A 24,422-nucleotide genomic window follows, 5' to 3' on the forward strand; every position below is an offset into this window, starting at 1 on the left:
GTACAGAAAGGCGTGCTATCCTTCTCAGCGCAACTACCACCCCGCTCTTCTTCTCAATTTCACTGCCTTTGCCACGAGCGGTGGACTTATGATGCTACGAGTATACGGTCTTGCTGAAAAATTGCATTGCGTTCAGTTTCATTCTGTGAGTTCGACAGCTTGACTAAATGTTGTATTTTTGCCTTACGCGACTTGTCTTCTTTTTTTTTCTTTTTTTGTCACGCATGCTTCACTTTCATTGTTTGGACAATACTCTTTTTGTGAAGACACTTGATTCATTTTATGTTATTTTATGTTATTGTGTCCACATATGTCGGTCCATGTGAGTTTTAAGTCCTTCGCTTTGAACGTTTTTCTTCTTCAAATGGAATGAAAAATCAGTCCTGATCAGTAAGCCTTCATGAATCATGGTCCACTCTCTTGTTTGAAGTTGATTTCATACATTTCTTTTGATGTACACTATTAATTAACTATTAAAATAACACACAATGCATCTACAAAGTACAAGAACAACAAACATTTGGGTTTGGTTATTTTCAAGTGTAGTGAATTATTTACGCCATGTGTCGATCCGCATTTTTTGCTGACGCGCATTCCCGCAGTGGGGCACTGCGGTTATGAAGTTAAAGGCCCCTCCTGTTTTTGGAACCGCAGGAGCTTTCTAGTTTGCTGTTAGGTAGATTTTTGGTTCCTCTTTCCTGTCATGCTCTCTTTTTCTTCATGAATTTTCTTTTTTCTGCCTTCTTGCTCATTCACCTGTATTTTTTCCAAAAATCTCTTCTCTTGCCGCTTGTCTCGCGATTCATGTATAGTTTAATCTGTTAGTGTTCTGATGTAAGTCCAGCAGTAGATAGGTTAAGCCTATTTTAACATACTGGAAACTGGTAATCTTCCAGTAGGTATTAATTTAGTTTTACTAAAGCCTGCTGGGACACAAGTAATGGGTTAGTGCATTTGTAAACAGGAATCGCTTGACAAGTGGCCCCCTTCATCCCCCCCTTCCTCGTCCTGATATGGCTCTGCGTAGTCGGCTGGACGTTAAGCAACAAATAAACAAACAAACAAACAAACTGACGCGCATCACAATACGGTATTACAAAACAAATCTGGCATGCATACCTTTACTGTATACATGTAGCAATGACATAACAATGTCACGAGTGGCAAAGTTTACCAATTCAGGCATGGTACTCTTCCGCCGATCGGCGGAAATCCGCCGAAAACGAAAAAAAATAAAATAAAATAAAATAAAAAAAATAAAAAATCTGCTGATTGACTTGAGATTATTATTTTTTCTTACTCAAGCCTTGTTATCTTTCACTTATATCCCTCTCAGCTTCAAGGAGAGGGCACTAAACACATTTGAATTAGTAAAAAGTCGTCAGCTTCAGGGGGCGTTGCCCCCTCACCCCCACAAGGGGCGCTGCCCCTTGACCCCGCAAGGGGGCCTAATTAACGGCCCCCTGGACCCCCGGCTTTATTTCAGCTGAAATTGCCATTCCTTCAGTACCATGCCTGCAATTGTATAGCTGATTGGCAGCAATAACAGGATGTTTACCGTGACAATGATTGACATAGAGTTACAACCTTGAACAAACTTAAATCCTTTGACAGGTATCACGAGCAAAGGCTGTTCACACCACTTTATTATTCACTTTTTTTGACTACGATTACGAAACATCCTATTTGTTCCGTTGGTTTGTTACAGCCCTACCAGCGCACACTGCGCACAACAACAGTGGGAAATCCCAGTATAAGTCACAAGGGCTTTGACTCACTCTGCTTTTTACCGAAGTGATGATATTAATGTCGGGTTTGATCCAAAAAGTGATGACCTTGCGAAAGTTATGAGTGATTATCAAGAATGTTATGTCGCGTTGATGCACTCGTCTTGGAGGCTGGCAATGAAGAGTTATGCGCTCTTCGTGTACCGAATCTAGACACTTCCGCTTTCATCACAACTCTATACAGGTGCGATCAACACGATTTTGACGTCTTCGGAACCATCTCCCTGGCTGGTAAGTTAGCAGTCTCTTTCATTTTGTCGTCATTTGAAACAAGAGGCGATATTTTACCGAGAATTACTCTGTTTTCTATCCATACAGTTGGAATGCAGTTCGGCCTATTGTGATCGACAGTGCTCGTCGCCCTGTCCGCCATTTTGTCTTGTTTATCATGTGTTCGCGGGAAATAGTATACCACTGCATCTTTTTTAATAGAGATGTTCTCCCTGGAGACGATTAAAATAACCGTTCGCAGTCAAGCTATTGCTTGAATGTCATACACTATCTGTATTTGTATCAGAAGTAGAACAATAAGGTTTAAGAAATGCAACGATAAATATTGTGTTGTCAGCGATCAACAAACAAAGCTCCAGCGCGGAATAGAGCTGAGGGCCCCAAAGGGGGGGTATCATCACGATCACGGGAAGGGAAATTTTAGCTTTCACAATCACAGTTACTTTGATTTTTGTTTTCACGATCACGAACATCAGTGGCAATGTACCTCCCAAACGCTTCTTTATTTGTGTGTGTGTATGGGGGGTGGGGGGAGGGGATGGTTGCATCTGGATCATCATGAAATCCGAGGGGAAATCGCACCTCTCACCCCCTTTCGAAAGACATTTTTCTTCAACGATTTTTGTGATGAAAAGTATGAGTCCTTACAATCTCAATTCTTCTTCATTGCCTATACAGCTTGCTGTCAAATTTACCTTTTTCGTTCAAGGAGAGGCTTCCTTTCCCTCCAGAAACATCAAAAAACGTTCAGCTTCAAAAACCCCACCAAGGGGGCTTTGCCCCCTGGACCCCCACCAAGGGGCTTTGCCCCATGGACCCCCATCTGTTACCCCCCACCCTAGTACTTACCTAGTCCGGCCCTGAATAGATCAACATACCTTGACATTTCGTCTTCAGAAAGACGGACCGTAGTCTGACCTTTCCATCAAGGAAGGCATTCTCGCCGCCTGCTTTTGGTCTGGTTTGAATCCACAAAATATAACAGAAGTTCGATGACAGTACCGCTGACCGCCATTTTTGAGTCACTTGAGAAAAAGTGACTATGTAATCGGTCAGTGTTAGTCTGTCCGGCCGGCCGGCCGTCCGTAGACACCACCTTAACGTTGGACTTTTCTCGGAAACTATCAAAGCGATCGGGCTCATATTTTGTTTAGTCGTGACCTCCAATGACCTCTACACTTTAACGATGGTTTCGTTGACCTTTGACCTTTTTCAAGGTCACAGGTCAGCGTCAAAGGAAAAATTAGACATTTTATATCTTTTCTCGGAAACTATCAAAGCGATCGGGCTCATATTTTGTTTAGTCGTGACCTCCAATGACCTCTACACTTTAACGATGGTTTCGTTGACCTTTGACCTTTTTCAAGGTCACAGGTCAGCGTCAAAGGAAAAATTAGACATTTTATATCTTTGACAAAGTTCATCGGATGTGATTGAAACTTTGTAGGATTATTCTTTACATCAAAGTATTTACATCTGTAGCCTTTTACGAACGTTATCAGAAAAACAAGGGAGATAACTAGCCTTTTCTGTTCGGCAACACACAACTTAACGTTGGGCTTTTCTCGGAAACTATAAAAGTGACCGGGCTCAAATTTTATGTGAACGTGACTCATTGTGTTGTGAATAGCAATTTCTTCCTGTCCATCTGATGCCTCATATAATATTCAGAACTGCGAAAGTGACTCGATCGAGCGTTTGCTCTTCTTGTTGATCTTCGAATTCGAATTTGACTGAATGCACTTAAAAGGTTTTAGCACAAAGCCCTTCCATTGGATAAAGTTTGGCAGACTTTTGCAATTCGCCTTCTGATTGGATCTCTTTTTTTGTGTGATTGGTTCTCTTAAAGGGAAGCAATCGCTGTCAAAATCATATTTCTGAATGTGTTGTTGCTTTCCTTCAATCAGGATTGGCTCCTTGACGAATAGAGGATCATAGAGTGATACAGCTGTGAAAAATGTACATTGAAAATAAAATGCTTTGCAATAATGCCCATCACGATCACGAAAACAAATCACGATCACGAGACTTGATTTTTTTGTCATCACGGATCATGGGCAAAGTCCCATCACAATCACAGAAATGGACATTTCGGCAATCACGGTCACAGAAAGGTCAAAAATCGCCAATCACGATCACGATTTTAAACACTTTGGGGCCCTCAGAGCTTACAGTTACAGTGGCAGTATGTGTTGGCAACGTTTTCAACAAGTACAGCGACAGATAATACAATTATGAAAGACAGACCATAGTCCAAGTCCAACAGGCCTGTTGCAACATAAATCGTGTGTATTATTGACAATGACAGTGTCCAGCCTGTTCAATGCAATTAACTTGGAGTGTCAGTCTCACGCATTCCTTCTTCACTACCAGACCATGCTTATGTTATGAAATCAACTCCTCCTTTGATTATGCACTGATTTCACGAAAACGCTACCTTGGCATACAATTTGTCAATGCTTAAATAAACTTTTCTTTTCTCAACGTTAGTTCTAACTCTTCATCTTACTCAAGTTGATCATGTAAAATATGGAAATTAAAGTATTCATTTCTTTTGTTGTGCATTCTGAATCAAGTGTAAACCAGAAGTAGTCTTACAAAATTAGGAACATGTTGCATCCACTTTGAGTTTGAAGGGACCCTATAACAATAACATTTGGGCAACTCCCAAAAGGTGCCCATGAGGACACTGAATTTTCATTTTGGGTTTCTCAATATATATATATATATATATGTCTTTAGTATTTTTGTTATGTTAAATGATTGAACTGTTCACATTTTTCATTTAAAAGACTGCACATTGTCGACATAATGAGAAATTAGTGTTTGATGTGTTAATTGCTTGTAAAAACTGTTTCTCGTGACGCAAAACATTTTCACATTTCAGTGCTAGAATTTAGTTCATTGAAATGAAAAACCAAGATTAAAAAACATTTTTTATACAAAAAATTTGATGGACTCTTAATTGTATTCATAGCCAAATAAAGTGCTCACAGATCATGTTCCTTGAAAATTCTCATCATGTATGTGTCACGTCACAAGAAACAGTTTTTTACTTATGCAACAATGCATTCCACAAAAAAGAACAACTTCTTCCTGATCAAACTTTTTAATATATCCCACTTTGTTCGAATTAACATATATATTTGTCTGCAAAAGATACAAAGGCTTGAGTGAACTTTGATCTCAAACTAAAACATGGCTAAACATCTTTTTTATGTGAACAACCAAATCCTTTATCCACAAACATAGCCTCATAGGGAGTCAAAGCAGCACCAAATTAGGCAATGTTTTTCTAATCATAAACCCCTTTGTTGGAGAAAAAAAGCATTTGTAAATGTTTCTTGTGACAATAGCGTCACGTGTTGTGAATTGTAACGAGAAACATCTGAAATTATCCAGAGCCATTATTACACGCAGTTGTGTGCTTTTGTTTTGTTTAACTTCTTGATCAGAAACATTTTAGATCAAAAGAAGCAGTAAATTAGATAAAGTAATGGATTTACAAGGATGTGCTGTTTCTTGTGACATGTAATTTTGGTGTGACGCGATCACTACATTGAACTTGACGCCTATGGCTGCCATTTTGCTCATCTTCCCGGATGTCATTTTTAGGCACAGACTACTATGCGATGGATGTAAATTTTTCTGAGTGTGACGTGAACAGTCACAAGAAACTGTACATTTTCAAGTGTTCATTTCATAACTTTTAACATACATTTTTTTAACAAAAGAGTGTTCCATGACGTAGAAGCAACTTTATTCAACACGTTACATTACTTCAAATAAAAAGACAACAATTATTGGATGCTGAGAATATTTTTACATAGCGGTGTCTCAAGTGTAGCGTCTGAAACGCAACCCAAACAATCGCAGAAAATGTGTTCGAAACTCGAGTTCAGACCGGTTTCCTTGCGTTGACGGAATTCTCCGGGAAATTCCACACAAACCCATGACGTTTACACAGAAAATCCAAACACATTTTGACCTTGGGACACCAAAAAAAGTGATGGTCCTGTCTTCCGGTCACTGGTGCATCTGAAACGGAAAGTAGCACTTTTGAGGAGAGGCGTCACTTGCCATCGTAGCGCGCTGTGGGCCGGCTGGGGGCGGGTTGCTGTTTCATTGTTTATTTCCGTGTGTGAAATCAGCGTGCGGGTCTGTTTTTCCCTTGTACCTGCGCGCAATAGCTGTCGCGGTGTATGAGTGCGACTACACGTGCCTTGGCGATGGAAAGGTGTCCGGTGATGCATCAGAAACGGGATCTTTGATTTTAGTTTGATACATGTATGTTTAATGTTGAATTAAGTTTTGTTGTTATGATGCAGAATCTTGTTGGTGAATATAGTTTTTATTTATTCCATATTTGTGTGATCATGATCAGACTCCCATCTCCCCCCTTTCCCTCGTCGCGATATAACCTTCGTGGTTGAAAACGACGTTAAACACCAAATAAAGAAATAAAGAAATGATCAGACTTTTGAAGTTTATTGTTAGCTGTGTTACAGACACTTCGGTGGACACCATTTTGGAAAGGTGTCCCATGATGCGCCTATTATCAAAACTTCACAGATTCTGATTATTGCATAAAACTAATGTCTTTATGGAATTTATTGCACACAATGACAATACAGTTAAAAAAAAGAAACTTATACATTATTTGTCTTTAGTATTTTCCCCCTTCATAATCAATTTAAAATTCAAAGTTTCACATGCTACATGGGACATATGTGCACTCAACAGTTCTTACAATTTTGTTTTTCAGTTTGTCATGTGGACACTTGCCTTGATTTTAAATTATCTTTGTTAATAAGTTCATTTGTATTTTGGGTGTGCCTTACTAAATTGTTATAAACTAAATTGTGTTTTAGGTGCCATCCATGGCAGAACTGGTCAGGAAGTCAGTTGCTGCTGATGTCCATATATGCTACTGTTTTTGTTTTATGATTTATTTGTGCATTTCCTGTGTAAATAAATTTGTAGTTTGCATTCATACTTGCAGTGTTAAAATTTCTTCGAGTGGTGGTCAGACTGTACATGTGACATTGAAACTATAGATTTTCTGATCAAACATGTCCACACATGATATATAATAATTTATATATCACATTTTTGTGTGCATGCATGACTCCATAACTCATTCTAAATCAAAAAGACAGCATTTCAACAAACAAAAACAAGGAGTAGGAGTTTATGGTGTCCCATGTAATTCTGTAACGCTGTAATGGTTTGTTTTTTTCTCCTGAAAACCAAGTGTGACCAAATTTTATACTAGCTGGGCAACAATAACTAAGTGGTGTTCTTAACATTTATAATAAATTTAGCTTCATTGTACTTTCCTTTGCTAATTTAGAGAAAGTTTTGTTTCTAGTGTTGCGGATGCTACGGTGTCCCATTGTATTTACAACTCTTTAAGTTCACACATGCAGTTGGGGGTGCAAGGTCTGTTCTAAAAGTCTTATTGCAATGTCATCAAGCATATCATAATCAAAAATTAATGGACATCTACTTTTTTTGTAATATTGATGGTGATGGTGTCCCAACGTTGCATCCGTAACGCCAGAATACCCCCCGTACTAAACATGCTGCTCCTGGTAAAAGGATTCATGGTATTAATTTTGTCATTTCAAAATCTGTTTCTACATTGTTCCAGGTATCTAAAACCTTAACAGTTATTGTTTTTATTTTTATTTTAAATTTTAGCTCATTTTCCCCCTTTTGGTACTAGTACTGTAGATGAACTCATATAAAAAGTAGGTCTTTTATTTTAAAGTGTTCAGAAGGACACTATAGTAACATCTATTTGCATAAATGACCATTGCCTTGATATAATATTATTATTTTATCAATTTTGTGTGTGTGTATGTGTTTTTGTCTGTAACTTTTATCTTACATTTACAATCTTACGGGTGGGCATGTAGACGACTATTTTTTTGTTATTTGTTTAGTTTTTGTAACTGCAGTTGGGGTGTTACTTTACATGATCTCAAAATTGATGTGTTACTGTTACTTTGAAACCCCCCCTGCGGGTTAGGAGGAAGAATTTACCCGATGCTCCCCAGCATGTCGTAAGAGGCGACTAACGGATTCTGTTTCTCCTTTTACCCTTGTTAAGTGTTTCTTGTATAGAATATAGTCAATTTTTGTAAAGATTTTAGTCAAGCAGTATGTAAGAAATGTTAAGTCCTTTGTACTGGAAACTTGCATTCTCCCAGTAAGGTAATATATTGTACTACGTTGCAAGCCCCTGGAGCAAATTTTTGATTAGTGCTTTTGTGAACAAGAAACAATTGACAAGTGGCTCTATCCCATCTCCCCCCTTTCCCCGTCGCGATATAACCTTCGTGGTTGAAAACAACATTAAACACCAAATAAAGAAAGAAAAGAAAAGTTACTTTGAAAACTTTTGAAAAGGAGTGTTTGTCGGTTGGTATTTTGTTGTTGCGAATGTGCCTGTGCTCAGTACTTGTACTTTGTAGGACCAAACATGTAAAGGGAAGATGAATGTGGGTGAAGTTAAACTCAGTTTAACATGCATGCTGTCATATTACTTCATGTGTACTAATTTAGATGCAGACCTGTTTACTCTTACGGAATGGGCGGAAGTTTTACGGATTTAAGATCGTCTTTCCGCTTGTCCGCGCACTGCTTGAAATCTTCCGCAATTTGGCGCGATTTCGAGAAAAAAATATTTGTGATGTTTTCGGTAAAAAGTTGTGGTAGTTTTCTCAGTATTAAGACGTCTTTCGTCAATTTCCGGTTAGAACGGTATCTTCTTCCGGGACTTTGGTTACACGTGTTGCCTGTTGGTGTCCTTTTGCAAAATGCCTCCAAAAAGAAAGGAACAACACCGACACCGACACGAAACTGACGATGAAGAGCGCGATAGTGCGTGTGGGGCAGAGAAGAAGAGAATCTATTATCAGAAGTGGAAAGAAGATTACTCAAAGAAGTATCCGGACTTGACGGTTTCCAGGAAATTTGGACCAAGCCATTCTTACTGCACGCTGTGTGACAGTCATTTCTCGATCACTTTTTTCTTTCTATTTGCTTTCTCCGAAAACTACATCTCAAATATACAATGACGCTATCATGTAATGTAGAATTAAGTTGATCATTTCTTTGCACACAGCAAATTATGAAAAAAAAGAGTGTGTTTTATTGCTTTAGAGCGAGTTTGTGGCTTCAAAAAAAATCTTCCGCATGAAGTGGAAAATCTTCCTCATTTTCCTTCAAATCTTCCTCATGGGTCAATGTCAGGGTAAACAGGTCTGTAGATGGTATTTAAAGGGATAACACCAAAGAAAACAGGTCCAACTCCAAGATGGCTGGGTGGCCGAGTGGAACGCACTTGCGCTCGGAAGGGAGAGGTTGCGAGTTCGACCCTGGGTCAGGGTGTTAGCAATTTTCTCCCCCCTTTCCTAACCTAGGTGGTGGGTTCAAGTGCTAGTCTTTCGGATGAGACGAAAAACCGAGGTCCCTTCGTGTACACTACATTGGGGTGTGCAGGTTAAAGATCCCACGATTGACAAAAGGGTCTTTCCTGGCAAAATTGTATAGGCATAGATAAAAAAAAAATGTCCACCAAAATACCCGTGTGACTTGGAATAATAGGCCGTGAAAAGTAGGATATGCGCCAAAATGGCTGCGATCTGCTGGTCAATGTGAATGCGTGATGTACTGTGTAAAAAATTCCATCTCACACGGCATAAATAGATCCCTGCGCCTTGAGTCCGAGTCTGGAGATACGCGCGCGATATAAGACTTCATATAACAAGATACCATGAGATTTTGCGTTACAAATAATGCTACCAGACAGGAGGTCTCATGCCTTCAATTTGCAGAAGCAAGCTATGGGAATTGTCCGCCGAAAGGCAAATTTCCGCCGAATTTTTATTTTGTTCCGCCGTAAAAGCTAAAGTGTCCGCGGAAAAAATAAATGGGGGAGGCAAAAATGGTTCTGAAAACTTAATTTAATGGCAAACTTGGAGCTCAAGTGACGCCAAATTGCACAATTTGTGTTCTTTGGAGAACATTTTTACTGTGGGAGTATGCCCCCGGACCCCCCTAGTAAGGCTAGGTGCTTTGTGCCGTCGACTTTGAACTTACTTACAAATGTTCAGCCTTTTTTACTTTTTTCAATTCCCATGCCCATAATATATAGGGACTTAAAATAGGCAAAAGGAGAGCATTCTTTGTGAGGGTTGTTGGGTTACTTTCACTGAGTTACGTATGTTTATGTATGTGAAGCTGTTACTTGTAAAAACTAGGCCGCCGTGTCATAATTGGCAGACAGTCTTGCTGTCAGGCAGCGCTTCTGGACTACTTTTTGTTTCCAACACCGCAGAGAAGCAGTGCCCTGTCTCGCATTGACTAAACCTAATTATTTTGATTAATTACGATACTTTTGGTTAATTTTTGAGCAAATCTTGCCTTGTGCATCTAGATAAGCGCCTGGAGCCAATTGATGGGACTCGCGCTATAGAAAAGTTATTTATTATTATTATTATTATTATAAAGGTACACTGGATTCCCTAGATTCTTCAGGTTTGTCAAATTCGCCAAAACCTCTCCTAAACCGTCAGATCAATAGTATTTAGATACTGATCTGTGATCATAGATCATACAATAATAATGTTAAGTGAAAAGGAATAGTAAAGGAATAATAAAACAAAGACATTGAACGTCTGTCGCAAAATCGTTGAATTTAGAGTGCACCGCACACTGTAAAATTAGAGGTTAGAATTAACCTCATAATTAAAAAAAATGATAATGCCAGAAAACAGTGATAAAAGTTCAGTAGTATGTAGGTGAAATACATTTTTTTTTTATCTAGGATGAAAACATGTACAAAATCTTATTTTACTTAAATCCAACCCTATTTATTGTGTTGAGTATAGTTTAACTTAAACTTGTTTTGAAAAATGGTCACTCTTTTGTCTAATATTGCCTGAAAAATTATATTTGCCTTGTTCTTTTAGGCAGTATGAACACTATCTTTTCTGCTAGGCTGTGTGGAGCACTGACAAAATACTTGACCTTTCTTAATAAACCAGTATTATACATGTACCTTCAATATATATCTGAAGTATGAATATGTGTGTGCACAGATTTCACATGTACCCTAACACAATTCAGATTTTAGCCAGGACAAAGGACCATTGTCCTCATTTCCCTTCAAATACACACATTTCCGAAGATGCATTGGCAGAAATTGAAAAGTAAACAATATAGAATTACTTGTTCTGATGGGAAATCTAAATGTATAAAGTTATTTGTTCTGTCTTTGTTTCAGGTGTGTCTTTGATATCGCCAGTAGCCGCGAGTCTCAGAGACTGGCCGTGGAAGTCAACCCCCCAGATGTGATGACCACTGATGTGGAGGAGAGGGTCTTCTGATTAGATCTTTTGTGGACAGCTCTGAAGGACAAGAAAGACATTAGCTGGAGAACTCTCAATACAGGACACTGCCCTGCACTTCAATCTATCAAATTAAAGTGTTCCTTTGGACATGAGCAGTGCAAGGCAGTCGCCATCAAATGATCAGCAAGGACCAGGAGGCCTCAAACTGAAGATCAAGTTTTCCAGGACCAAAGGGTTTGTGAGTGACTTTGTTGATGTAGAGGAGTTCGGTGATGCAGCAGAACAGTGTGTACCCTCATCATATAACTCTGCATATCCAGTTAATCACCAGAAGCATTTAGATTCTACTCCGGCTTTCGGGGGTTCACTGTCACATCAGATCGATCCCAACGAGTCAGGACCACTAGATCTATCTTTGCACAAGCCATCAAGACAACCAGGCAGCACAGTTGATAATGTGCAACCTGGGACAAAGCAGGGGTGTTTAGTGTCTGATGCTTCCTCTGAGCAGCTTTGTAACTCAGACAGTGACAAAGACAAACACGTGCACACCAGCAACAGCAGCCCAGAGCAGACAGAACCTCCAGATGTTAACTACGGGCAGGTGCTGCAAGACTTAGAGTTCCTCTCTTCACAGCAAGATGAACCAGATGGCCTTAACACCTCTGTTGCTCTTGGAGGGAGAGAACAACACTTGAATGCAGCCCCAACAGCACAGAATAAAATAACAGTCATGGCAGACACAAATACAGCCCCTCCCACAGAGCAACCTGCGGATGAGAGTACAGATGACGCCACAGAAATCTTGGAGTTGTCTGACTCGGATAGTGCACCCATGTCACCTTTTGACATCAACTGCAGCCTTGGTCTTACAGATGAAGAATTTACATTTTCAGCTCCTGTCCAAAGAGCCAAGAAGAGTGAAGATAGCTCAAAACAACAGCCCAAGGAGAACCCTCTGTTCCCGTGGAGTGTGGTTGGTTCAACAGAGCCACGCCCATGCTTTCCTGAAGAATCTGTTGCCAACCCACAGGAGGTGCCTGCAGTGCCAGCTCAGTCACAACCTGTCAGTTGGCACAGTGCACAGTCAAGCGCTAATTCAACATTTGCCCCATCACAAAGTGGGAATAGTGATGGAGAAGCAGGTGTGAGGAGACTGATAGTTGTAGACTGTAGAAATCGCAGTGCCACAGAACCATGCAAGACAAGTGGTGATGCTCCTGATTTTTCGCATTTGAACGGCAACAGCTGCACGTTCGAGGGTAGTGTGAACAAGTCATCTGCAGCAGCAAGTGCTATTGCCAACCTGAGAACATGTTCATCTGTAAACGTTTTAGACTTAAGGCAGACTGCCCCTCCCCAGACTATCACAATTGATTGTGCGAAAAGTAGTGGGCTGCCATCCAAAAGGAACAAGGTCTTGACGAGTTTGTTGGCTCGCAAAGATAAAGCACCCAATGCATTGCGTGACCTTGTAGCTACCCGTCCTGGTCTCTCTGACTTCCCTGCAAACCCTGCCGAAGAGAAAGAGTTGGCAAACGACAAACAAATGAGTTCTTTTCCACCACTACTGAACCGTACAATTGATGAACTGAGGAAACGTGTGGGCAATGGAGCAGAAGTGAAGGAAACTGGGAGAGATTCACAGCAATGCACAAACAGTCTAGAGGGTGGGAGCAGTGGTTCAGCAAAGCAGATAGACAAATCCAGCATGCTCAACAGTGACTTGGCAAAGCATGCTGACAGTCACCTTGCATCAAACAGTAATTCAACAACCCAAGCGGACTGTTCCGGTGCTCTCAAGAGTGCATCAGCAGAACAGAAGGATGGTTCCCAGCGGTGTGAAAAGACTCTGGAGTCAAACAATGGTCATGGTCATGGCAGACCACATGCAAATGTCCAGAAATGGTGCAGATGCGAAGAACCTATACCTGATGACAATTTGGAGGAGTGCGAGTTCTCAGGGAATGTTTGCCAGAGGTGCTGGAAGAAGCTAAGCAGGAGATGGAAGAAGATGAAGTGCAAGAAGCCCGAAGAGAAAAAGAGACGTGAGCATGGAATCCAGTGGTGTCGGTGTGAAAAGCCTGAACCTTACATTCCTGAAGGCAGCGTAGCAGAAATTTGCAAAAGCTGCCTGCACTGGTTCAGCAAGAAGTGGAAGAAACGTGTGTCAGTCAAATGGTGCAGATGCGACATTCCTCTGTTGTACAGGTCTGAGTCATGTAGCGAAGAGGCATCTGAGAAGACATCAAAACCTGACCAGCCTTACACATGCTTTGGGTGTAAAATGAGGCTCAGTAAGAGCAAGGAAGGGCTTGGCCGCCACAACTGGCTAGTACATTATGAAGGCTATCGAGATGGAAAAGGCAATAAAGTTGTTCCATTTCCACCGATGCCACCTAAGGAATTGTTAAATGATCATAACTACAGCCTCTCACCATTTTCACACAGACAAACAGATGTAGACGATGCGCTACAAGTTCAAGGCTCACATGGACCAGGACAGACTTCATCCCAAGCTTCTTCAAAGAAGGTGGTATGTGTATATCCGCCTTCCCAGAAATCAGGGAAAAATGTTTACCAGCCTGTTGCCAGTGGCAAATATGTATTTCTTCGAGGGAACAATGCAGACCGTGGTGGGATGGATCAGTTACACAGTCTAGCATTGCTTGATCCCAAAACAACCGGTCCATCAGCTGAAGTGCGACAGACAGACTTGCAAGTTGACGGTGTTGCAGAGCCACCAACGGGGGGCATGTTTTTTGCCAGAGCTTTGTCGGGTGTGCCCACTTTTTCAGATGCAGATCAGGTCCCAAGTACTCCCACACTGACCATTTCCACAGAAATATCAGCTGGCCACAAGAAATCAAGACCGGGCCCCAGAAATGCCAAGACGAAGATGTACAGCCAAGAAAAAAGAGCATCTTCACTGCTTCATGATGATCACGGTTCTCTTCGCCCCTGCTATGTTGTGGTGGAAAAGATGAGCGAGGACTTTCAGACTGCAGAGGTTACGGCTAAAACCGTGTGCCCTGTCTCATGCAGGCAAAAATCCCTGAGCTTGTTGTGTCAACTGGGAAACCTCCAGTGGTGTCAACACAAAAATGCACAAGATGAAGAGAAGAAAAAGCGTGTGTCAGTGTGGAACAAGAAAAGAGATTACTTCAGACAGCACAAAACACTGGAAGGCTATGAAGAACACAGACGACAGGAGTTGCTGAATAGGCATCAGAAACCTGCTGAAGATGAGATCGCATCCACTGAGAAGGAAACATCTCTTGGCTTACCTTCAGGATTTATTTCTTTGTCTTCTGTCTGTTCAGCGGGCACGACAAATCTGCTCATTTCTGAAAACGGTGTGTTCAATGTTTCAGATTCACCAAGAAAGCCAAGAAAACAGAAAATGTTACCAAGACTTCTCCATGATTCAGAATTTTCTTTTTCACTTGATAATTTGAACCCTGATTCCAATGCCAAGGTTGAAAAACCTGGTCCTGACTCAACATCTGTACAGAGAGTCTTGAAACAAGCACCAGAGAAGAAAGTGAGGGCAAGAAGAAGTGACCTGGTTGACTCATCTGTGGTAAACTCTGATGAACCCAGACAGAACTGTGCAGACACAGACAGAGCCAGTTGGGTGAAGATGTCCAAGTTCAACGTGAAGTACTATGTGTTTCAGTGTGGGTACAGGGCTTTTGCTGTGCCCCTCATAAAGAACAACCGCAGCTCCAAAGTCAACAAGCGACTGGATGAAGAAGACCTTGGGTACATTAAAACAGTTATTAGTCAGCTCCTGGCTGAGACAGACAGTTGTGCCAGACACCTGGGGTACCCAGAAAGCCTTCAGCACAAGGGCTGTCACAGTACAGTAACACAGAGTGCCAACGTGGAAGAGACCTCCAGCAATTCAGCCAAAAAGGCATTTGTGGCACCTGACCTTGGTGCTGAGTCACTTGACATCAAGGATTTGAAATCTCTCATCAGCGACAGAGACTTTTCTCGATTAGTGCCCAAGAACGCTAGGATCAGCAAAAGCAAATACTTGCAACAGATTGGTGAGAAGGTGCACATGTACCTCACAGGTGGTTCAGAGGAGGCGCCGGAATGGATCAAAGATGTTGCCAAGAGTATTGTCATGAAGCGTAGAACGGTTGTGAAGAAAAAGAAGCAGAGACTGATGCCCAGCAAAGGCATCACAATTGAGATTGACTATGCACAGGAAAATGAGTTTCTTGATGTCGGAGAAGAGTCATCTTTGCCATTGCAGGAGCCTTCAGTAGAAATTGACAACCCAGAAGAGTATGGTGACCCGACAACCTTTGGACATCCTCTGGCTGAAGGATATGAAGGAGTAGACCAGACTGACATGTTCTATCAAGATTTTGCACCTCAAGCAGAGAGCACATTTCAACCAACAGGCTCCTATGTGTGTGAAGAGGCATTTGCTGAAGAGGAGAAGAAGCCCTTGCTGGGAGAGCTGATGAATGCTACACAGGTTAGTACCTTCCCGGATGATGGCACTGTTCCTGCTGCAGGACAACAGATCATGATTCCTCTACCACAGGGAGATAATGAAGAGAGTGATGCAGCTCAGCTTCCTGGATTTATCACTTGTTCACTGCCTGGGACTACCCAGCAACCAGAGCTACCACAGACGGATCATGGAGAACAGTCAGAAAGAAAGCCATTGTTAGGAGAGCTGCTTGCATCCAGCCTCTTGCCAGTTACAACCACTCATGAGGAAAATCATCAAACTAATCTTTACCATCACCAGGAAAGTGAGCAGCCTGAAGATACAGCTCTCCAGCATAGAAATGAAGATGGACAGCGTTTGAGAGCAAGCGTGCAGCCAGAGCGCACATGTTTCCAACAAACGGAGGAGAACCAGGATCCACAGCAATTCTCATGGCCGCAAACTGTTGTTAAGCAAGAACCTCTTGATGAAGACTATTCACATGCATGGGCAGGTCAAGTTCAAGAACAAGCATTGGCCAATCCTTCTCCTGGTCAGGCAGAACAAGTTGCAGTTCCTTTCATATCAAACTCTACTTTTGGGAGAGGGATTGTCCAGTTGGAAGACAACTCCAGGTGTGACGCCCCCAGCTTTGACCAACTATGTGAAACTTCCCAACCCACACCAGCCGTGAAGATGGAACCTCAGGACTGCGAAGATGAGAACAGAGTCAGTATTCCACTGATTACTTGTGTAGCCTCAGGTGATGCTGCAAGTCTGTGGCAAAACTCAGACGCTGACAACATACCCTGCGCGGAGATGAACAAATTGTCAGCAGATGCTGTTGCTGATATGGATAGCTATTCTGGGTTCTTTCCAACAGTTGTGTCTGTGGAATCAGTCGACCATGGACATGAAGTGCACAGTCGGGCTACCAAAGATGCCTCTGTTAATGAATTGTTAGTTGAAAAGACAACCCTGCATAGCATTGACCAGAAAAGAACAAAACAAAGGCAAGTGTGCAGTCATCCAACCACAACCCAAGAAGAAACGATGGGGGACTTGGTCAGCAGACTTGTTGACACCCATGCTGTTGAACTGTTCAATAAAGGCTTCAAGAAAGCTGTCAATACTGAGCAGCCACAAGAAGAAAGTGGGAGCGAAGAAGGTCCTTTGTTTCAGATCAGTGCAATTACTTCAGGAGAAGCAGCCAGAATTTGGGAAGCAGAAGATATCATACTCCAGGTAGATCCAAGAGAAGAACCAGGCAAGGAGAATCAACCTGTACAGTCTCCTGCGGCAGCTGCTTTCCCAGAAGATGATGATGACTATGCGGAGGACTTTGAGGCCAATTATGATGGAGAAGAAGACGCACAGACTGAAGAGACATATCTTGACGAGGATGTTAGGAAAGCCCAGGTGGTCTCGGTACCAGTGTTCTTCCCAGATGAGAACCATTCAGCCCCTCAAGTAACGCCAGAAGCAGCAGCTAGTCTTCAAGTTCATGTGGGTGTAGACTTCTCCATTGTGAAGCAAGAACCTCCAGATCCAGAGACACAGCCTTTGGATCTTTCAAACGATTACAGTAACGATGAGCACAAAGCTATGCAGAATGCATATCGAATCCCAGCTGTAGAGAATCGTAGCTACAATGAAGGTGCACAAGGTGGTGTCCACGATCCAGGCAACCTTGCAACCCCTGGGTATTTCTCAGGTCATCTTAGCGTCATTGACTACAGTGGATTTGAAGCTGCAAGAAACCCCATGGGTCTCACAGCTGTTGCAAGCTATAGTCACAATGAAACAGATGCTGTACCAACAAGTATCTACACTGATTACCAGAATGTGGATGTTGTCCAGCCTCAAGCAGATATTTGTTTTGCTTACCCTGATGAAGAGACTTACGAACGAAGTCTTCCTGCAGCAGGCTCAGCAGTGACAGAGAGTGGAGGCATTTCTTTACATGATTCACCAGCTACAGCTACTCCGACAATCCTTGATGTGCGATCTCTGGCATCCCTTGTAAGTGAGTCTACAACTGTGCAGTCTAAGTCAAGATCAAGAAATACGTCTACAACTAGAAAGAGAAACCAGAAGGCTTCAAATGCCACAGTTTTATGTTCTGCCCCTCTGTCAGTACCGGAGACAGCAGTGAATCCGGCAATCCTTGACATGCGATCTCTGGCATCCCTTGCAGGCAAGTCTGTGAAGACTGAGTCAAGGTCAAGATCGACAAATTCGTCTAGAACTAGAATGAGAAACCAGAAGGCTTCAAAGGCCGACCAGAAGGCTTCAAAGGCCGCTGTTTCACATTCCACCCCTCTTTCAGTACCTGAGACAATAGTGAATCAAGGTATCAGAGAGACCAGCACACCATCCGTACAAAAACCGTGTTGGTCTGCTGGTACAGACCGCCCACCAAGGACACAGACTGGACTGCAACAAAAGTCAACAGGCAAGGACTGTTTAGCTGCTGACGTACCAGCAAATGCAGAAGTTCAGTCTGCTTTGTCACACGTACTTGCTTTGGGAAAGCGAGAAGACTCTCGTTTCGTTAACAAAGACGCCAAAGTCAGCTTCCCTACAACACCAGAAAGCGCAAGCTCCAAGAAAGATCAACAGAAGACAAGTTCAAGGCTAAACAGGGAAACAAACCACTTGCATGTTTCTGGTAATCTGCTGTGTCAGAAGCAGTCCTTCCCCACCCGAGACAGTGTCATAGGCAAGGACCGTGACTTCGACACAGAAACACACGTGAGCAAACCTTCAGACAAAACAAAAGTAAGCAGCACATTTGAAGAGGAGACCGAGAGAATCGACGGCGAGTCTCATGCAGCAGACAAGAACAAAACTGAGAAGTGCTTGGAAGCAGTCCAGGAGAACACCACCACCAAGGTTATGGTAGCAGTTGAAACCGAAGCAGGAGCCAGTGCATGGGGTGAGAAGAACAGTAGACACTATCACGAGAAGAACAGAAGCAAGGAGAATTCCTCGAAGACCGTTGATGAGAACGAAAATACGGCAGATGATGAAACCAATAAAGCCAGATCGGGAGAACATGCATCTGATGAGAAGAGCAAAACTGAGGGGGAAAAAAACAAAGAGGAGGAATCTTCCTTTGAGACCATCCCCAAGAAGAACAGAAATGAAATATCCTGTGTAGTCAATGACTCAGGGATACAAACATCACTCGCAAAAGATCGACAGCAGCAAAACATCATCAAACCCAAGCAAAAGAAACAAAGGAAAAGAAAGGGTGGATCCAAATCTCTTAAGAAGGTTGTCAAATCGGTCCCTCAAGTACCTTCTGGAATGTCTTCAGTAGATAATACAGTAACACCAGACACAGTAACACTGCCTTTAATTTCAGCAACACCAGACACTTTGTCAGTGCCTTCAACAGTTTCAGTTGCACCCAAAACAACCGCACTCTCTGTGGAACAAACTACACCTTCTGCAAAAGAAACTAGACTAGCATCTCCTGTATCTCCTTCAGCTCAAGAATTTTCTCCTGGAAAAGAGAGTACAAGGATCAAGCTGAGAATCACACGTTCTAGGGGCAGTTGTTCAGCAAAGTTTGAGTCTAGTTTGAGCAGCCCTGTTACAGTTCTTCCACAGACAGGTGATCCATGTCGTCCAGTTTCAGATATGAATAATTCGTCTTCCACACCTGTGGTTATCTCGGAGACAAAGGAACTGAGTTTGGCCAAGAACACGGCTAACAAAACGGACGTTCTGAAAGAAGCGAGCCCCATCCCTCCAAACTCTGCTGTTAGAGAAGAGCCTTCCGTCCATCCAACCATTTCCTCAGATTCGTCCCAAACTGCTGATGAACCAGAAGTGTCCATACAAGGCAGACAGGTTTCACGGCGACAGGCATCCGTGGCTGCATCTCTTCGATTGTTGACCAAACCAGATGTTGGCTCTGGATTTAAACAGCCTTCCAGAAAGCCAGAATCTCAACCCGGCCCAAAATCCAAATCAGCCTTATCTGAAAAGAGTCTGTGTGAAGCCAACAAGCCTGGGGAGGCTGTATCAAAATCTAAACAAAAACGGAGGAAAGTTGGACCACGTTTGACTTTGCGCAAGAAGAGGCCAGCAGTCCCATGTTCTCAGCTCCCAGGATCAGAAAATGAATCTGTGGAGGACATGCAACAGGCTGTTGCTGACGATGTGGACAGTGCAAGTCCTTCAAAGAAATCAAGAGAAAACACTGTTGATGCTGATGGTGATCCTCTCAAGGATGACTCATCTGTGGGTAGTAGACCAACCCAGGCATATCCATGCCTTAAACGAAAACTTGATGATGTTTGCACCGAATCTCAGTGCATCGGAAAGGTCTCAGTTTGCAGGACTGACAGATGCGTTTTCTCAGACTTTCCTGCTGTTTTGAGTAAGAAGAGCCATACGAAATCCTCGCCAAAGACGCAGTCACAGGCAGGCAAGGATTCAAAGGTAGTTCGCGAGAGAGCTGGATTGTTTTTCAGCTTGCAAGCTTCATTAGATCCCACAACAGTTGACAGAATTACTACTTCATCCACACCTGAACTCACTGGCTCTTCCATAGATCTGAAGACAATTCCGGACGAGGCAGGTCAGCTGTATCAATCCAGCTCTGTTTCTGGAAAGAATGACATGTCAATTGCAACCACGTCAGAGGCACATGTTTCAATGAAAGTTCCGGTGGATGCAAGCAAAGCTGTTACCAAAGCTGCGGCCAACGTTGGACTGTCTTCCCGTTTGGAAAATGCCAGGAATTCAACAGAAGGAGTCATTGCGGGATCTACTGCGGGAAAATCGGCAGTTTTGAAACTGTCTACGCAAGGCGCCAATACTGCCAACACAAATCGTGACGCACCTGGCCTGTTCTATCGTCTGCAAGCTTCTGTACATTCCCCAAAAGATGACAATAAGGATTCGACAGCTGTTATGCATTCAGTGCCATGTTCCACAAAGCGGACAGCTAATGTAAAGGCGGATAAGGTCGAAATTGGGTTGTTCTCCCGCCTGCAGTCTTTATGCCCAAAGAAAGTTGACGTGAAAGATGTGTCTGAAGGCAGCAGTGGGTTCAAGGACAAAGTTTGCGTGGACAGTGAGAATGAGAGCGTTACGTCAAAGAGTGCACGTGAGCGATCTTTCTTTGACTGTTTGCCACAAAGCGTGTTGGATGCTTGGAAGAAGTGATTAAGGAGGAGCGTTTGCGTGCGCGCACGTGTTGGTGGGTGGGTGTTACAGTTCATTATTATCATTTTTGGGTGGAGATGTGTTAGTGGCTCTGACGTCCTGAGACCAGTGGAAAAAGATAGTGTTATGAGGTTCAGTTTTGTGAGGCTAAGTATATTTTTGAAGTGGAATTTAGAGATAATTAGTTTCATTGTTTTTTGTTGCATGTCTGACCATGAGTAAAAGTAAGGCAATCTGAGATTTTTGGATGAAGTCATGTATTGTTTGATTTACCAAAATCAGTCTTTCTTTCATCATTTTGACAACCAGCACGGTTGGCCTAGTGGTAAGGCGTCCGCCCCGTGATCGGGAGGTCGTGGGTTCGAACCCCGGCCGGGTCATACCTAAGACTTTAAAATTGGCAATCTAGTGGCTGCTCCGCCTGGCGTCTGGCATTATGGGGTTAGTGCTAGGACTGGTTGGTCCGGTGTCAGAATAATGTGACTGGGTGAGACATGAAGCCTGTGCTGCGACTTCTGTCTTGTGTGTGGCGCACGTTATATGTCAGAGCAGCACCGCCCTGATATGGCCCTTCGTGGTCGGCTGGGCGTTAAGCAAAACAAAGAAGAAAGAGTTCGTCATTTTGACGTGTTCAGTTCATTTGATGATTGTTAGTTGGATCATTAAGATTGGGAGGTTGTTACTGTGGCAATGGCTGAATTTTGTTGGGCACTGATAAACACACTTTTGTATAATTTTGACTGGGTGGCCGAGTGGTAACGCACTTGCGCTCGGAAGCGAGAGGTTGCGAGTTCGACCCTGGGTCAGGGCGATAGCAATTTTCTCCCCCCTTTCCTAACCTAGGTGGTGGGGTTCAAGTGCTAGTCTTTCGGATGAGACGAAAAGCCGAGGTCCTTTCGTGTACACTACATTGGGGTGTGCACGTTAAAGATCCCACGATTGACAAAAGGGTCTTCCCTGGCAAAATTGTATACTATAGGCATAGATAAAAATGTCCACCAAAATACCCGTGTGACTTGGAATAGGCCGTGAAAAGTAGGATATGCACCGAAATGGCTGCGATCTGCTGGCCGATGTGAATGCGTGATGTATTCAGTAAAACATTTCCATATCACACGGCATAAATAAATCCCTGCGCCTTGAATATGTGCGCGATATAAATTGCATAAAATTAAAATTAAAAAATAAATCCCTGCGCTTAGAACTGTACCCACGGAATACGCGCGATATAAGCCTCATATTGATTGATTGATTGATAATTTTGAAAGGAGAGGTGAAGTTATGTTTTGGTTGGATGAGGTGGGGACAACATTACGCTCTCGTGCATACCATACCGTCTCAAATATGTACAACCGGTTGATTTAGGTCGCAGGAATGGTAGCGGCTGAACAAAAAAAGTGGTGCCCGGGTTAGTGGGACATGTTTGTGGTTTAGTATAGTCCGTTTTCAACCAGCCACTTCTCGACTTCATCATGTGCGGCACAGGTACAAGATAGGACCTTTGTGTTTTCTGTGAAAGTTCAACTGGGGGTTATGCTTTGAACTAGGATTATCAGTGAACATGGTTTGATTAAGTGTGATAACCCCGCGGGTTAGGGGGGAAGAATTTACCCGATGCTCCCCAGCATGTCGTAAGATGCGACTAACGGATTCTGTTTCTCCTTTCACCCTTGTTAAGTGTTTCTTGTATAGAATATAGTCAATGTTTGTAAAGATTTTAGTCAAGCAGTATGTAAGAAATGTTAAGTCCTTTGTACTGGAAACTTGCATTCTCCCAGTAAGGTCATATATTGTACTACGTTGCAAGCCCCTGGAGCAATTTTTTTTATTAGTGCCTTTGTGAACAAGAAACAATTAACAAGTGGCTCTGTCCCATCCCCCCCCCCCCCCCCCCCCCCCTTTCCCCGTCGCGATATAACCTTGAACGGTTGAAAACGACGTTAAACACCAAATAAATAAATAAAGAAAGAAAGATTAAGTCTGATATATGTGAAGTAAAGGACCCGCATATCCGCGCATATTCTTGATCATGTTGCTACGGCCAAGAAAAACCCCTCAGTGATTCCGATTTGTTCCTCCGGACCGTAGAATTTTGTTTGACCTGTTTCAGCTGGCATCACTCCTGATTCGAAATTCAGTGTACGTTTCTGGGACGTTCCCGTGGTTGTTTTTTTTTAAAGATATTTGTGTACAGTTGTATTTGTTTGTTGTGCTTGTGTAATACCGAGGCTGTTTCAGTTTCAGATTTGAATTCTGACTTGTTGCGAACAATTCGAGCAAGTCGATGCCATGCCGTGTGCGTGTGTATAGGCGTTCTGTAGCTCCCGTCAACTTCCGAGTTGAATGCTTATTATGTCTGAATGATTGTCAGTGATAAGCGTTTACATTCTAGTCACGTCAGGAAGAAAATTATATATTGCTCTTTAGTTTGTGATTTTGCATGTGAATGATGCTGATAATGTTACATGGGCGCTTTTACAAGCAAATTTGAAAGACCTGGATTTTCTGTGTTATTTTGAGGCAGTAAGATTTCATCAGTGTTATTTAATTTTCAAGTTCCAGACGGTTTAGTTTTCAAGCCAGCATTCGCAACATGCTGAATCTGAATGATTTTATGTGTTCAAAGTTATTTTGAGCCATAAAGAGTTCATATGTTATAAGGATGTTGAAGTCGGTGTTTTGAAAGGCTCGCCTCGGACTGATTTTTTTTACTGAATCGACTTCTATTGTGTTTGTATATATAGTTGATTAAAAGAAGGCGGAAGCTGAGTGTAAAGTAGTAAATTTGAGTTGATTTATTCACCTTTTATATGTTTATCATGTCCATCCTGCTAGCGAGTAAAACAGATCATGAATTATGAAATTTGGTATTGTTATTCAATTTTTGTCACAGCGACGTACGATGGATATGTACCAGCGCTTGTGTGTGTGTGTGTGTGTGAGTGCGTATGAGTGTGTGTGTGTGTGTGTGTGTGTGTGTATGTCTGTGTGTGTGTATAGTGTGTACACGTGTGTGTCACTGTGTGTTGTAATAAACCCAGGCATTTGGAATACACTTCAAACACAAAATTGAAAAAACTGGTGTGCATTCAGCATTCGTATAAGTGTCGGTCACGGAGGGGGGGATGATTAGAAACACATTGTGACATTTTACCTCCGTTCTTATCTCATCCCATCCTGAACTCATTTTCTCCCTGACCGGACGCTACAGTCCTACGCGAATCTATCAAAACAAAAATACAGAGTTATCTCCCATATGGTTTTCGCGAGAACTGATCTAAATTTGAGATCAGTGTTCGCGAGACGAAAATGATTGCAGATTGGCCGACTTCGACAGTGATCTCCGTTCTGTTCTTCACAGTTATGATAAAGACATCGTTCTAAGGTCAAAACAAGTCGAAATTT

The 24,422-nt window shown here is 42.5% G+C and overlaps 1 protein-coding gene across 1 annotated transcript; it reads left to right on the forward strand.

Moving 5' to 3' along the window:
* Window positions 1-1,076: 1,076 nt before the first annotated feature.
* LOC138962563 (uncharacterized) lies at window positions 1,077-23,880 on the forward strand. Its single transcript, XM_070334418.1, has 2 exons — window positions 1,077-2,018; window positions 11,314-23,880. Exon 2 carries the CDS (start codon window positions 11,529-11,531, stop codon window positions 21,015-21,017), a length of 9,489 nt encoding a protein of 3,162 aa, XP_070190519.1. The 5' UTR covers window positions 1,077-2,018; window positions 11,314-11,528; the 3' UTR covers window positions 21,018-23,880.
* Window positions 23,881-24,422: the final 542 nt, after the last annotated feature.

This window comes from Littorina saxatilis, linkage group LG3 (assembly GCF_037325665.1).
Source record: "Littorina saxatilis isolate snail1 linkage group LG3, US_GU_Lsax_2.0, whole genome shotgun sequence".
Taxonomy (NCBI): Eukaryota; Metazoa; Mollusca; class Gastropoda; order Littorinimorpha; family Littorinidae; genus Littorina; species Littorina saxatilis.